General features: G+C 43.6%; 2 protein-coding genes across 3 annotated transcripts; both read right to left on the reverse strand.

The window, feature by feature from the left end:
- Positions 1 to 244: 244 nt before the first annotated feature.
- Positions 245 to 5,410, reverse strand: LOC133129886 (cystein proteinase inhibitor protein salarin-like). The gene is made up of 6 exons (XM_061244211.1): positions 5,329 to 5,410; positions 4,633 to 4,662; positions 2,887 to 2,916; positions 2,145 to 2,207; positions 990 to 1,132; positions 245 to 385 (listed from the first exon to the last, which is right to left on the reverse strand). The coding sequence occupies exons 1-6, from the start codon at positions 5,387 to 5,389 to the stop codon at positions 335 to 337; spliced, it is 378 nt and encodes a 125-aa protein (XP_061100195.1). The 5' UTR covers positions 5,390 to 5,410; the 3' UTR covers positions 245 to 334.
- Positions 5,411 to 7,176: 1,766 nt separating this feature from the next.
- LOC133129902 (cystein proteinase inhibitor protein salarin-like) lies at positions 7,177 to 15,073 on the reverse strand. 2 transcript variants are annotated; one of them, XM_061244215.1, is made up of 6 exons: positions 14,951 to 15,073; positions 11,211 to 11,304; positions 10,200 to 10,229; positions 9,384 to 9,446; positions 8,662 to 8,804; positions 7,177 to 7,321 (listed from the first exon to the last, which is right to left on the reverse strand). In XM_061244215.1, the coding sequence occupies exons 2-6, from the start codon at positions 11,302 to 11,304 to the stop codon at positions 7,298 to 7,300; spliced, it is 354 nt and encodes a 117-aa protein (XP_061100199.1). In that variant the 5' UTR covers positions 14,951 to 15,073; the 3' UTR covers positions 7,177 to 7,297. The 2 variants fall into 2 exon arrangements, with proteins under 2 accessions (XP_061100199.1, XP_061100196.1); XM_061244212.1 differs by lacking the exon at positions 14,951 to 15,073 and adding an exon at positions 12,701 to 13,079.
- Positions 15,074 to 15,411: the final 338 nt, after the last annotated feature.

Here is a 15,411-nt window from a genome sequence, read left to right on the forward strand (position 1 = left end):
ACTTTGCTCCAGAACTTTTATGGCTCATTTCTGTATTTCTTGTGCAAATTGTAATCTTACTACTGAGGAGTGGTTTGCATCTTGTGGTATAGCCTCTTCATTGCTGCTCTCTAAGTCTTAACCCCTTGATTGAGAGGTTTGATTGAGATACCAACGCACACACACACAAACTCACACACACACACAGACACACAAGCACTCACACACCAAGAATGCCACAGTGAACTGAGTCAGACTCGAGATCTGAATGGAGAGCATCTTTAATGAAGAAGACGGGTGGAGCAGAAGAGGTGTCAGTGCATTGAGACCGATGCCCACTGCTAGAACATTCCTATCATCCCATCAGCCCCGCCAACACCACCACTGCAGCAACAATGGTCACCTTCTAGCTGTGGGAGGAGAGGTACAGAGTCAAACTTATGCCAAGCTGAAATGCCCGCACATCCCTTTTCCGGCCCCCCCATTTAAAAAGCCAGCGGCCAGCGGTAGGACTCTGCTGAGCTGCGCACATTTCGCATCATTCTCTCTGAACTCTAGAAACTGATGTGTGTGAAAATCCCAGGAGATCAACAGTTACAGAAATACTCAAACCAGCCCGTCTGGCACCAGCAATCATGCCACTGTCAAAATCACATAGATGACATTTTTTCGCCATTCTGATGGTTGATGTGAACATCTGAAGCTCCTGACCCGTACCTGCATGAGTTTGTGCATTGCACTGCTGCCACACAATTGGCTGATTAGATAACTGCATCACTAAGGAGGTGTACAGGTGTTTCTAATGAAGTGCTCAGTGAGTGTATACTGATGTAATCCAGATTAAGTTGAGGGAATGGAACCAGCAACCTTCAGGTGACGAGCCCTAGCCCAGTACCCATTATAGCACCCCGCGGCCCCCTGTACTGCTATGGGCATGACCCGTGATGACTTGGGCCCTAGGGGCCACTCTGGATTACAGCATCTGCTAAGCGGCTAAATTCCGTTCTCACCCTGTCAGCGAACATGTTCGCCCCCATTGTCCAAGTCTCCTTCCCGGCCAGATAGTTGCGGTTGTGCTCCGTCACCCTGACCCTGGTCTCCAGCCAGGCCTGCTTCCGACGAGCCTCCTCTTCAGGGGTAGCGTAGGTCTTACCTGGCCGTGCAATGAAAGGCAGAAAAAAAGGGGCAGAATATAGGACGTCACTGAAGGCGTGATGAGCTAAACCTGCTGACACAGCGCCCCCTCCAGGACAGGATGGTAAATGGTTTCCATTTATATAGTGCCTTCATCCAAAGCCCTGTACAATTGATGCTTCTCACACACACACACACACACACACACACCAACGGCGATTGGCTGACATGCAAGACACCAACCAGCTCGTCAGGAGCATTTGGGGGATTTGGCGTCTTGCTCAGGCACACTTCGACACACCCACGGGCAGGGTATCGAACCGGCAACCCTCTGACTGCCAGACGACTTGTTCTGCCTACTTTTACTTTTAAGTGAATGCTTGGGAAATTGAGCCAATATTTTTGGTGATAAACGCCCAGGCGTATTATTGCTTGGAAGCTTAATGTTCACCGTTCTTGATTGGGGAGGTGAAATGGTGTGATGCTCTCAGTGCACTACATCTTCCTTGTGGTCTCCCCTTCGCCCTGCCTGCTCGTTGGAGGCAGAGGACTTTCACTCAAAATCAACCCGAGGTAACTCTGTAAACTTCAACGCACCTATAATATCTCTGCCCATGCTTAAATGCGTATGCATTAAGGAGAGAAGCACACCTTGCGATGACTCACGTAGAGTACATTCTGTCCTTTGGCAGACGTATCTTATCCAGAGCGACGTACAGTTGATTAGGTTAAGTAGGAGACAATGCTCCCCTGGAGCAGTGCAGGGTAAAAGGGTCAAGGTCCGTGCAGATCTTGTGATGGCTACAACGGGGCATGGAACCGCCAACCTTGCGGGTCTCAGTCATGTACCTTAACCACTACGCTACAGGCCGCCCCATATTATACATCTTGGATCAGTTATTGGCAAAGTGAAGTTCATGTTGGCTTTCACCTGCCTGGACAAAGAATGAATAGTATATCATATAGTACAGCTGTATAGAATATTCATTTTGTGTTTGAGTTGGATGAAACTCCAACGCACTCAGTCTTACCATATTTCTTCTTCCAGATCTCAAATTCCTGGTCTATATTCCCGCTGTTATTGTCATAGAGTTCTACAAAGACAGCAAGGTCACATTCTTAAAATCAACCATCCAACAGAGACACTGTTCTGCAAACAAATTCAGTTATTTCAAATAAAGATGAATAATCTCTCCCCTCTCAACTCTTGTAACGGGACTGAACGTTTAATTCTGATACAATGCCTCCCCTCCATTGCCTCTGATACAATGCCTCCCCTCCATGAATTACCTACATATAACATATAGCTCAATGGATTCCTTAATTTCATGTTTTCGATAAAGCAGTGTATCACGTTGCTGCAACTAAATATGTATATAAAGACATGGTGAAGAGGTTTGGTTGTTGTTCAAGAGTGACCTAATTGACTTGGACTGGTATGATCTCAGTGCAAGTGACCATAATTTAGATTGACTGCTGTCACCTGCTGTGGTCTTCAGAGACAAGACAAATCTTCTAATCCAACTTAAAATAGGCAACAGTCGTTTAATTGTTTTATTGTTTTCTTTGGATTGCATAGCCTTTACTAAAAAATTTTCCTCAAGACAATTAGACTGTTAAGAGCCTTTTGCGTCCATTCCATTCAGCCAGCTAATTTAACTCATTCTGTCTCCTTTCTGAAGAATTTAATTTGTTGTCTGAGCCAAGATTTGACAAAACTGCTCAAAGCTGCTGTAGGTTTAATCTGAACTGGACTTCAGGCTCTCAACTTACCCACGTCCTCTTCCTCTTCCCCCGATGTCGCTGTAAAAACAGAGAGATCATAAACGTTCTACTCACAGAATTACGACAAAAGGTTTGCAGAGTGGCAATGTTCTGAAAATACATTCAGATATCTACAGTACTAATCCTCAGTTATTAACAGTACTTATCCACTGTCATTAACCTCTGAAGTCGTATTTGAGTGAATATATGGTGAATTTTATAGTACATTCCTCACACAATATACCCACTAAATGTGATACAACTCAAGGTTCTCTCGAAAATATTTAATGTCTACAGTAAATCCTCAAATTGTGTCCGGGATTCTATTTGAAGCCGGGCCTCGGATAATAGCCGGGGGCGTGGCCAATTCAGACAATTCAGGCCCCCAAATACAAGCCGGGGTAATATTGCCTACCAGTAGGGCTATCAGTCCATGAGCACTAGAAGACATTGTTTCGATTTAACTCAATGAAATAAAAGAGCTCTTCTTAATATTTTATATTGTTGGTTGGTTTAATACTGTTGCCAATGAAAAGTCGTTGTCCTACACCATGGGTCTCCGACACGTTGCTCTCAAGCTATCAGTCGCTTGCCGCCCCCTTCTAAGTAGCTTGCCAAAGGCTGAAGCAGTATACATTCAAACACAATTGTTGCCGCGAGGCATTCCAGCCTACGAATTAAATAAAAAGTAAATCAGGAAAATTTTAAAATTAACTCAATTTAGTCTACTTGGCTACGCAAAAAGGATTGCATGTATTTACAGCACAGCGCACGTTCAATGAATGAATGAAAGCGGCTGCCTTGCCTCGCACTAAACAGACGGGTGGAAATCCCGACACTCTTTCAACTACATAAAACGTAACAGTGAACCATCAAATACCTCCCAGATTTCAGTGCCCATCAGTCCCAACATTTAGCAATAGAATCAAACAGTCCAAAAGTAAATTAAATCCCAAACCAAAGCGAAAATCTTTTGATAGCCGGATAACCGTTATGCTGCTCCAAACGAAAAGCATATCTCACAATAAAATGCACTTTAGGAAAAAAAGATCCTTAACTTGCTGTTATCTACGCTAATTTGTTATTGTTCATGAAGGCGTGTCTGGCAAGTAGTTATTTTATGGATTCTGGACTTGCATGTGATGTATTGGGTTTGAGAATATTTGCAATAAACTAAGTCTGTTAAGACTGACACTATGAATTACCAAACGGTGTTTCCTGATTAGCCTACACTAATTGATTTCTGAACGGTTACAGGAAGTGTTGAACAGTGTTGGCCCGCTTTAAGTGTAGCCTTTTACTTTATTTCTAAGAATAAAATTCCACAACAGAAGCCTAATAAGAAATACAGGCCTGCCTCGAATACAAGCCTGCCCCATATAAAGGCCTGTGCTTTGTCCAACCTAAGTAAATAAAAGACCCCGGACACAATTTGAGGATTAACGGTATGTCTGTTAGGAATCTAAGCTGCTAGGTGTGCAGTGGTGCGAGTCAAGAGGATGCAGGTTAAAATTAATACAATTTATTTAACAGAATGATCAATGTAGAAATACAATGCCAATGTGGAAGTGTGTCGTATTCATGCGTAATTACAAGCAATTTAGATGGCTAGCTCACGGAGGAGTACAACGTTACATACGTTATTTCAGTGTGTTAAGCAATTAAAACGTTGTCCTTTGTTGTCTGAGCCTAGATTTCACAACACTGCTCAAAGCCGCTGTAGGTTTCATCTGAACCTTCAGGCTCTCAACTTACCCACGTCCTCTTCCTCATCCCCCGACATCGCTGTAAAAACAGAGTGACAATGTTCTGAAAATAGATTCAGATATCTACAGTACTTATCCTCAGTTATTTACAGTACTTATCCACCGTCATTAACCTCTGAAGTCGCATTTGGGCTGGTGTCAGTTTATTTGAATTCGTTACGGTGAATTTTAAAGTACATTCCTCACACAATATACCCACTAAATGTGATACAACTCAAGGTTCTCTCGAAAATATTTAATGTCTATGTCTGTTAGGACTCTAAGCTGCTAGGTGTGCAGTGGTGCGAGTCAAGAGGATGCAGGTTAAAATTAATATAATGTATTTAACAGAATGATCAATGTAGAAATACAATGCCAATGTGGAAGTGTGTCGTATTAGTGATTTGTGTCGTATTCACGCGTAATTACAAGCAATTTAGATTGCTAGCTCACGGAGGATTACAACGTTACATACGTTATTTCAGTGTTAAGCAATTAAAACGTTGTTTCTAAAGTATAACTGCTCTTTTACAGTTATTTGTGAACTCTTCCGTTAATTTAGCGGAAGTAAGATCCATCCAGTTAAGATAGGTTTGTTTAGCATGACTTTCTTTGCAGTCATATGTCAAACTACTGTGCGTGCGTCATAAATCCTTACAGCTAAACAGTTTTAATGAGCAGAAATGTATCTACAAACAGAGCTTACTGTAAAGGCGTGTGTTTCTTCCGGAGTTCAAAAGCAGACATACAGTTCCGAGTTGGCGCATCGAGATCGTTGGCTTGCAATATTCAGTTCAGTTTTTCAAAATAAAGGTTCAGTAAATAAAATGATCTTTGAAATATAATTCTGTCGCTTTTCTTTTCGTAATAAAGACGGTTGCAAATAATTGTGATGTAATTGCCTATAATATAATATAAGATTATGAAACCTTGTAGCCAGCCATTGTTGATGCATTTTCATTTCATTCAGGCCGAAGCCTATCAATTCCCTACCGACTTATCTGCATCAAAACTTACGGCAATAATTTAAAATAGTTAGTAAACGAAAATTTTATCTTTAGACTCATGTCTTAAAGAGATGAGCACAGTCCCTGTTCTTCGATTAGTCTTTTAGGCTGGTGAGTCTCTCTCTGCTCACGCCTCCCTCTCTCTGAGGGGCCAGTCTCTGAGGCAATGCCTGGTTCATTGTTCTTTTTAAAAACATATATATATATTGTGGCACCCCTGCTCCTGCATGTTCTCCAGTTTTCCCCTACCCTTGCCCTGAGGGGGGGCGCTATCACCAATACCCAAAAAAAAAAAACCACAGAAAAAATAAAAATAATTTTTTCTGATATCTGCTATCTCCTGTGTCTGGTTTCCAGCTGCGCCCGCCCACTGCACCTCAGGATCCACCCCGAGGCACCACAATATATAACACCTTTATTGAAAGCGCTGTACAATTGATGCTTCTCATTCATCCGCTCAACGTTGAGAGCATGACAGAAGTGGACAGCACCAGACATTTCATTCTGAATCAAAGGAAATGATCCATGACTTGGACGGCCCTGAGGAGCCTGGGGAGGACAGAATGGGGAAACGCGGCCGTTCAGGTGAGAACCAGAGGTAGAGGCGCTGGACTCATCCAGAGCCAACATCCAGAGCCCCCGAAGGCCTCTTCCATCTGTGCTGACCGAGGGGACACCTGGCTAAGCAGGCAGCAGCACATGCAGTTACAGACAATATGAAACCATAACTAAAACATAAACTAAACTAAAACCCGGGCCCTCCACACTTCTGTGCATTGTAGATACATGGTAAATGGTCTGCATTTTTTATAGCGCATTTATCCAAAGCGCTGTACAATTGATTCTTCTCATTCACCCATTCATACACACACTCACACACCGACGGCGATTGGCTGCCATGCAAGGCACCGACCAGCTCGTCAGGAGCATTTGGGGGTTAGGTGTCTTGCTCAGGGACACTTCGACAAGCCCAGGCGGGGCATCGAACCGGCAACCCTCCGACTGCCAGACGACTGCTCCTACTGCCTGAGCCATATCGCCCCCAGTGAGCACTTTATTAGCTATTTATTAGACTTCTACTGCTGTGGCCTATCCACTTAAGAACTATGATGTGTTGTGTGGTCAGAGTACTCTTCTGCATACCACTGTTGTAATGTGTGGTTGTTTATGTTACCGTCACCTTCGACCAGTCTGGCCATTCTCGTCTGACGTCTCATTAACAAGGCGTTTACTCATCTCATGATTTGCCAATTGAGTAATAAAATTCATAATATTTCTACTTGAGAGAAAAAATAAGATTGTGTCATTACAAGACTAAAATGTGATACAGACAGAAATGTTTGTGGCTACATTGGGGGATCGAACCATCGTCCTTGCGGCTCCCTGTCATGGACCTTAACCACTACGCTACAAGTCACCCGGGCTTTGCAGTGTACTACCTTGTTTATTTGTAGGACCGCACACACACGCAAACTCACTCACACACACACAGACACGCAAGCACTCACACACCAAGAATGCCACAGTGAACTGAGTCAGACTCGAGATCTGCATGGAGAGCATCTTTAATGAAGAAGACGGGTGGAGGAGAAGAGGCGTCAGTGACCGATGCCCACTGCTACATCATTCCTACAGCCCCGCCAACACCACGGCCAATCCAGCATCTATTCAGCAAATATGTTCACCTTCAAGCTGTCGGAGGAGAGGAACAGAGTCAAACTTAGGCCATGATGAAATGCCCGCACATACCTTTTCCCGCCCCCCCCATTTAAAAACATAAACACAACATTTGAGACGGGTGCGTGGGGGTTGGACCCAAAATGCAGGACTCAGACAAACAAAGGCGTAATAACGTCCCATCAGGGCTTCAATAAAGGGATTGTCCAATGAGCGTGGTCGAAAAATAAGCAAAGTTCCTACACATATAATCCAGCCAAAACCAAAGTACAGTACCGAGGGAGAAGGCAGTCTCAAAATCGGTACACCATGCAAAAAGTCCAGTAACCAGGAAAGCTGTCAGCGGGGCAGTAGTGCATACGGATGGTAGGCAGGCAAAAGTACAAAGATAGCCGGCAAGAGTGTGGTACAGGCAGGCAGTGGCCAACAAAACAGAAGTCAATAATCTTTTGTCAATAAACAGGCTTGGATCGTAACGTGGAAAATGGCTTGGAAAACCACTCAAAAGTGCACTGATAAATAGGAGGCAATAATTTTGGTTTACAATAATAAGGTTTGCCGAAAGACATGAAAAAGTGGATGCTAATCAATAAACGGAACATCATAACACGAAACAACATAAATCGTGACATAACAAATTTGCGAAATGTGACATGAATAAATTATATAACGTGACATGACAAGACTAAAAAATAAATTGTAACAAAAACTAAACATGAACATAACTTGACACGAAAATGAAACGTAACACGAAATAAAACTTGAAAACGTGGCGAGACTAGACTGACATAATACGTGACATGACAATAAAAAAACTAAGACGCTGGATGTTTTTTGTTTTTTGCATCATTCTCTGTGAACTCTAGAAACTGATGTGTGTGAATATCCCAGGAGATCAACAGTTACAGAAATACTCAAACCAGCCCGGCTAGCTCCAGCAATCATGCCACAGTCAAAGTCACATAGATGACATTTGTTCCCCATTCTGATGGTTGATGTGAACATCTGAAGCTCCTGACCCGTATCTGCGTGATTTTATGCATTGCACTGCTGCCACACAATTGGCTGATTAGATAACTGCATGACTAAGGAGGTGTACAGGCGTTCCTAATAAAGTTCTCAGTGAGTGTATACTGATGTAATCCAGATGAAGTACCTCACACAGAACTTGCGCTGAGGGAATGGAACCAGCAACCTTCAGGTGACGAGCCCTAGCCCCGTACCCATTATAGCACCCCGCGGCCCCCTGTACTGCTATGGGCATGACCCGTGATGACTTGGGCCCTAGAGGCCACTCTGGATTACAGCATCTGCTAAGCGGCTAAATGCAAATGTATTTATTTTTCCGTTCTCACCAGGTCAGCGAACATGTTTGCCCCCATTGTCCAAGTCTCCTTCCCGGCCAGATACTTGCGGTTGTGCTCCGTCACGCTGACCCTGGTCTTCAGCCAGGCCTGCCTCCGACCAGCCTCCTCTTCAGGGGTAGCGTAGGTCTTACCTGGCCGTGCAATGAAAGGCAGAAAAAAAGGGGCAGAATATAGGACTTCACTGAAGTCATGATGGGTAAATTAGACTGAAGCTAAACCTGCTGACACAGCGCCCCCTCCAGGACAGGATGGTAAATGGTTGCCATTTATATAACGCCTTCATCCAAAGCCCTGTACAATTGATGCTTCACACAAACAACCAAACAAACACACACACACACAGAGCGATTGGCTGCCATGCAAGGCATCAACCAGCTTGTCAGGAGCATGTGGGGGTTGGGCGTCTTGCTCAGGCACACTGCAACACACCCACAGGCAGGGTATTGAACAATGTAGGGTGAAGGGCCTTAATCAAGGGCTGTGCAGATCTTATAATGGCTACACCAGGGCATCAAACTGGCGACCTTGCCTCAGTCATGTACCTTAACCACTACGCTACAGGCCGCCCCATATTATACATCTTGGATCAGTTATTGGCAAAGTGAAGTTCATGTTGGCTTTCACCTGCCTAGACAAAGAATGAATTGTTTATTATATAGTACAGTATATTAATTTTGTGTTTGATGAAACTCCAACGCTCTCAGTCTTACCATATTTCTTCTTCCAGATCTCAAATTCCTGGTCTATATCTCCGCTGTTATTGTCATAGAGTTCTACAAAGACAGCAAGGTCACATGCTTAAAATCGACCATCCAACAGAGACACTGTTCTGCAAACAAATTCAGTTTTTTAAAACATACATGTATTATCTCTCCCCTCTCGACTCTCGAATTACCTGAACACATAGCTCAATGGATTCCTTAATTTCATGTTTTCGATAACAGTCAGTGGCCTGCTCCTTCAAGCAGTGTATCACGTTGCTGCAACTAAATATGTATATGGAGATATGGTGAAGAGGTATGGTTGTTGTTCAAGAGTGACCTAAGTGACTTGGACTGGTATGATCTCAGAAGATGTTCTGCTGCGATTAGCACACATTACAGCCTCAAGGGTCGATGGACAATGGTGCGATACTCAAAAGACATCCAGCCTGCTGTAGTTGTGTGCAAAAACTGCTTGTTGATGGGAGAGGTCAGAGGAGATCTTGCTCAAGCTAAAAGAGAGGCCACAAATGCTGAAATAACACCAGGAAACAGTTGTTACTTTGTTTTGTTATTGTCTTTGGATTGCGTAGCCTTTACTACATTTTTTCCCAGAAAAATTTGACTGTTGAAAGCTTTTTGTGTCCATTCCATTCAGCCACCTAATTTAACTCATTATATCTCCTTGCTGAAGAATTGTAATGAGCAGATTCAGGCGACTGGAACAAACTGCAGAGGCCCTTTGCTTTCTGAGCCTAGATTTCACAACGCTGCTCAGTGCTGCTGCAGGTTTCATCTGAACTGGACTTCAGGCTCTCAACTTACCCACGTCATATTCCTTTTTCCTCTGCATCGCTGTAAAAACAGAGAGATCGTGAACAATCACAGAATTACGACAATAAGTTTGCACAGTGGCAATGTTCTGAAAATAGATTCAGATATCTACAGCACTCATCCTCAGTTATTTACAGTACTTATCCACTGTCATTAACCTCTGAAGTCGCAGTTGGGCTGGTGTCAGTTTATTTGAATTCATTCCGTTTTTTTATGGAGAATTTTAAAGTACATTCCTCATACAATATACCCAGTAAATATGATACAACTCACGGTTCTCTCGAAAATATTTTACGTCTATGTCTGTTAGGACTCTAAGCTGCATGGTGTGCAGTGGTGCGAGTCAAGAGGATGCAGATTGAAATGAATTCAATTTATTTAACAGAATTATCAATGTAGAAATACAATGCCAATATGAAAGTGTGTAATGTGAGTCGCTATTAAGTCGTATTCCATGTTTCCTGCAAAATACCCAGGGTTTACAGAAAAACAACAAATCAAATAAAGAGTCACAAGACAGTAACAACAATGTTCCTGCTGATGTTATCTCTGTATGTTTAACAAACCTGGTTAACCTTTGTAGCACAGCTGGCTGCTGACTCACAGGTAACTTGCATCACCTGAGGTTTATCTCCAAATGCCATTTCAAGATCGTTATTCAGCACCCTGTGTATCAGCCCACCAATGACACAAACCTGTTGTCTACAAAACTAGCTTTAAAAAAAAAACCGTTTGTGGAAAACCCATGATCTATACCGTACTATTTCAACTCAACAGTTCTGGGAGCATTCCACTGAGGTGGCAGAATTGCACAGAGGCAGTGCAATGGGAGCAATAGACCTGTATTGACGAGCACTGTCTTTCCATCAAACCCGGGTAAAACATGCTAAACACAGTCTGCAGAGAGACATACTTTCCCCACAGTTTGGGGACCACTGCCCTTGCTGAATGGGCACAGCTGATTGGCTGGAAGAAGTATCAGGGTTTTGCCAGCTCTTTTACCAGTTTTAGAGGCATGGACCTCTGGGTCCTCCAGAGATATGCTGGCAGCACTGGTCACGGCCAGTAAAGCAGCTACCAAGATCAACAGCTTCATCTGCAAAAACACAAAGCCCTGTCAGAGAGAGAGAGAGATGCTTATGTGGGGGAAATAATTAGATAACAAAAAATTGGTTTCAGCTTACAGATTTGACTTTACAGGAGTAACTCGAGACTTGAACCAGGAAGTTGAATTCAAAACAACGACAGCAAATTAACACAAATGGTATCTTCTGTTTGGCCGGCTCGGTGGAACGACATAATTCGCTCGCTGCTCTAGAGGGAGGGACTTGGCAGGGATAGCTGATCGCCGCTCAAAAAGCACCTCGGGCGAGAATCACGGTCACGAGAATGAGACGAAACGGCTTGAAGAAGGCGTGTTGCTCTCCTTCGGGCCGCCGAGGGACGGGGTGTGGGTGGTGTATCTAACACTAACTCTAATTGGATTAGATGGGGTACAATGAGCAACCAAATTGGGAGAAAAATGGAAAAATCTGAAATACATTTCCGAAGACCTGTTTCAGTTAAGATTGCTTTGACCGCCGTCTGTCATACGTAGACAATTTTCTGTTATTCAGACTGCGTCACAGCAACATACGAAATTACAGACTGTGACAGAATCGCTGAAACGGAGCCAATTGTTTTAACCTTGAAATCTTTAATGACATTGTTTTATGGGACGCCGGTTTTCTCGGGGAACCGGGAGACAGGTTACATTGGGAGCATGGCAAGCGAAACTCAAAGTGTAAAGCCTGATTTAAAGCCTGTCCTTCAAAAAAATCGTCCATGTCTGTTAGGACTCAAAGCTGCATGGTGTGCAGTGGTGCAAGTCCAGAGGATGCAGATTGAAATGAATTCAATTTATTTAACAGAATTATCAATGTAGAAATACAATGCCAATATGAAAGTGTGTAATGCGAGTCGCTATTAAGTGTTTGGATAGTGAACTTTGGTCACTTTTGCTCTGTTGTTTGTTTCTTTGTTCAAAAAAAAAAAAGAAAAAGAAATTGGCCCTCGTCCTTATCTTTGTTGTACAGGTAGCAGTTGAAATTGTACTTCCCTCTAGGGTATTTCAGCGAACTTATCCCTGGTTATGGGTATGCACTTTGTTGTACGTCGCTCTGGATAAGAGCGTCTGCCAAATGCCAGTAATGTAATGTAATGTAATGATAACGTCATGCGTAATTACAAGCAATTTAGCTGGCTAGCTCACGGAAGCTTACAACGTTACACACGTTATTTCAGTGTGTTAAGCAATTAAAACGTTGTTTATGAAGTATAAGTAAAACAAAATGTCGAGCTCGTTGTGTACTTGCACTTGTGGACAAGCTATTTTACAGTTCTTTGTGAACTCTTCCGTTAATTTAGCGGAAGTAAGATCCTGCCTGCCTAAACTCGAAAATGGCTCAGAGAACAACAGAGGACGCGCTGGACAACTCAACTCCTTTCCTTACGTTTATTTTCCAAGTCCACAGCATTTATATTCCACACAATCGGTTTTGTTGGAGTTTTTTAAGTTAGCTTGGAGTTTTGAGTTAGGTTGAAAACCTTTACAGAAAACCAATAAAACAAAATAAATTCATTAACTCATATCAGCTGCTGTCATTATTACAATTAACAAGTCTTTTTTACTCCACGAATAAATGAAAAAATATACAACTAGTTATTATAATGTAATGACACATTTTCTGTCATGAACCAACTGCACCTCAAATATCCCTTCACATTTTAGATGGCATAATAATATCATTGAAACAGCAAACACCACAAATCTCAGTACTCTTAATACAACCCCATCTGCATCAAACGCTACATGTCTAAAATAATTGAAATGTAATTGGACGCAGCGCCAGCTCAGAAATAAAGTCCTGGGAACCTGCGCAGTGGGCACCGCCTTTATTTCGCGATCAAACGGCTACTTCATGTTTAATTGCTTAATTGCTTCCGCTGATCAATGCAGAAAAGTGAATGATTAACAACAACCTGCTAGACCCCCATCAGTCTGGCTTCAGATCGGGCCACTCGACAGAGACTGCGCTCCTCTCCGTCAGTGAGTCACTTCATGCCGCACGAGCAGCCTCCCTCTCCTCTATCCTCATTCTTCTAGATCTCTCTGCTGCCTTCGACACTGTGGATCACTCCATCCTCCTGTCTGCCCTGTCGGCAACGGGCATCTGTGGCACAGCCCTGGACTGGATTGAGTCCTACCTCTCTGGTCGCTCCTTCCAGGTTGCCTGGGCTGGTTCGGTATCGACACCTCGGCCCCTCGCCACAGGAGTTCCCCAGGGCTCAGTCCTTGGCCCACTTCTTTTTTCTCTCTACACTCGCTCCCTTGGCCCTGTGATCACTGCACATGGGCTATCCTACCACTGCTATGCGGACGATACCCAACTCTTCGTCTCGTTCCCGCCGTCTGATACGCAGGTTTCAGCCCGTATCTCTGCTTGCCTGAGGGACATCCAGAGCTGGATGGACAACCACCATCTAAAGCTCAACCCAGGTAAAACTGAAATGATATTCATCCCTGCTAATACCTCTCCCCATCTGGATCTCTCCATTTCTCTCGGGGATACCACACTCACGCCGTCACCCAGTGCAAGGAACCTCGGTGTGGTGATGGACAGCAGACTGTCCCTTTCCGAGAACATTGCGGCGGTGACCCGGTCTTGCAGGTTCTTCCTATACAACAAACGGAGAATCCGCCCCTTTCTCACCCCCTACTCGACCCAGCTCCTGGTCCAAGCGATGGTTCTGTCCCGCCTGGACTACTGCAATTCCCTCTTGGCTGGCCTCCCAGCGTCCGCCATCAGACCCCTCCAACTCATCCAGAATGCAGCAGCTCGTCTGGTCTTCAACCTTCCCAAATACTCACACGTCACCCCCCTGCTTACTTCCCTCCACTGGCTGCCTGTCATGGCTCGCATCAAATTCAAAACATTGGTGCTAGCCTTCCAAGCAGTTAAAGGGTCTTCCCCAGCTTATCTGCAAAAAATCATCAGACCCTATACCCCTGCCAGACCTCTTCGTTCAGCCTCCACAGGCCGCTTGGCACCTCCCCCTCTCAGAACCTCCACCTCACGCTCACGACTACTGTCTGTTCTGGCTCCACGGTGGTGGAACGAACTCCCCGTTGAGGTCAGAACTATAGAATCTCTCCCCACCTTCAAGCGCAAGCTGAAGACGCACCTCTTCAAGCAGCACCTCTCCCCATCCCTCCCTACCTCCCTGTGAACCTTAATTGTTGTCTCTGTGACTGCTTTGTGTATCGGTATTTTTAGTTGGCTAGGTAAGCAGTGTTTGGATAGTTAACTTTGGTGACTTTTGCTCTGTTTGTTTGTTTGTTTGTTCAAAAAAAAAAAAAAAAAAAAAAAAAAAAGGCCCTTTGTTGTACAGGTAGCAGTTGAAATTGTACTTACCTCTAGGGTCTTTCAGCGAACTTATCCCTGGTTATGGGTATGCACTTTGTTGTACGTCGCTCTGGATAAGAGCGTCTGCCAAATGCCAATAATGTAATGTAATGTAATGTAATGATTATACTAAAAGCAATGTAGGTTTTCTTTAGCATTGTCAAACGTCGCATTCATAAGGTTTTACATTTACAAGCGGAGGTATACCGTCAGTTTCTATGAATAAAATGAAAAATGGTAAATCACATTTTCGAAATTAACATCGTTAGATAATACCAAATAATAACCAATACTTACCGTCTCTGAGGTAGTCTATGCAATGAGTTAAACCCTCTCTATGTGATTTGTTCCTTGCGGGAATATCTACTTCACTCATTCAAACAGGACCCGTTTGCTTGTTTGACTCTACTTTATTGTAAAGTTCGCCCTGCATCTGCTTCACCGGAAGCATGTGTAATTGATCAGACCTCTGACGGCTCAGCAACTCAGCGCTGCCCTCTGGTGCGATATTTGATTATTTATTTATTTTATTTTATTCACAGTGCCAAAATAAATTGAAAAAATGTGAACATAAGTACTCTGATTTTTGTTCCCCTTGTGGGGTGTGCTACCTTACTCATTTTTGAGTGACAGTGTCTTTGAGATGCAGTTTGCTCTTAATATTTAAACACAACCCATGCATAAATGAATACAGCCAAACAAGGGAATGTATGTATGGACATATTAATTGAAATACATGTTTCATTAATGATTTGTGT

Source organism: Conger conger, chromosome 1, assembly GCF_963514075.1.
Source record: "Conger conger chromosome 1, fConCon1.1, whole genome shotgun sequence".
Classification (NCBI taxonomy): Eukaryota; Metazoa; Chordata; class Actinopteri; order Anguilliformes; family Congridae; genus Conger; species Conger conger.

Coding starts and splice junctions, on each gene's coding strand:
- LOC133129886 (XM_061244211.1), bottom strand. CDS start 5,389: ATGCGCCAACTCGGAACTGTATGTCTGCTTTTGAACTCCGGAAGAAAC. Junction 4,663..5,328: donor AAGAAACACACGCCTTTACA/GTAAGCTCTGTT, acceptor CTGTTTTTACAG/CGATGTCGGGGGATGAGGAA. Junction 1,133..2,144: donor GATCTGGAAGAAGAAATATG/GTAAGACTGAGT, acceptor TTGCACGGCCAG/GTAAGACCTACGCTACCCCT.
- LOC133129902 (XM_061244212.1), bottom strand. CDS start 12,724: ATGCTGTGGACTTGGAAAATAAAC. Junction 10,230..11,210: donor GGTCCATGCCTCTAAAACTG/GTAAAAGAGCTG, acceptor CTGTTTTTACAG/CGATGCAGAGGAAAAAGGAA. Junction 8,805..9,383: donor GATCTGGAAGAAGAAATATG/GTAAGACTGAGA, acceptor TTGCACGGCCAG/GTAAGACCTACGCTACCCCT.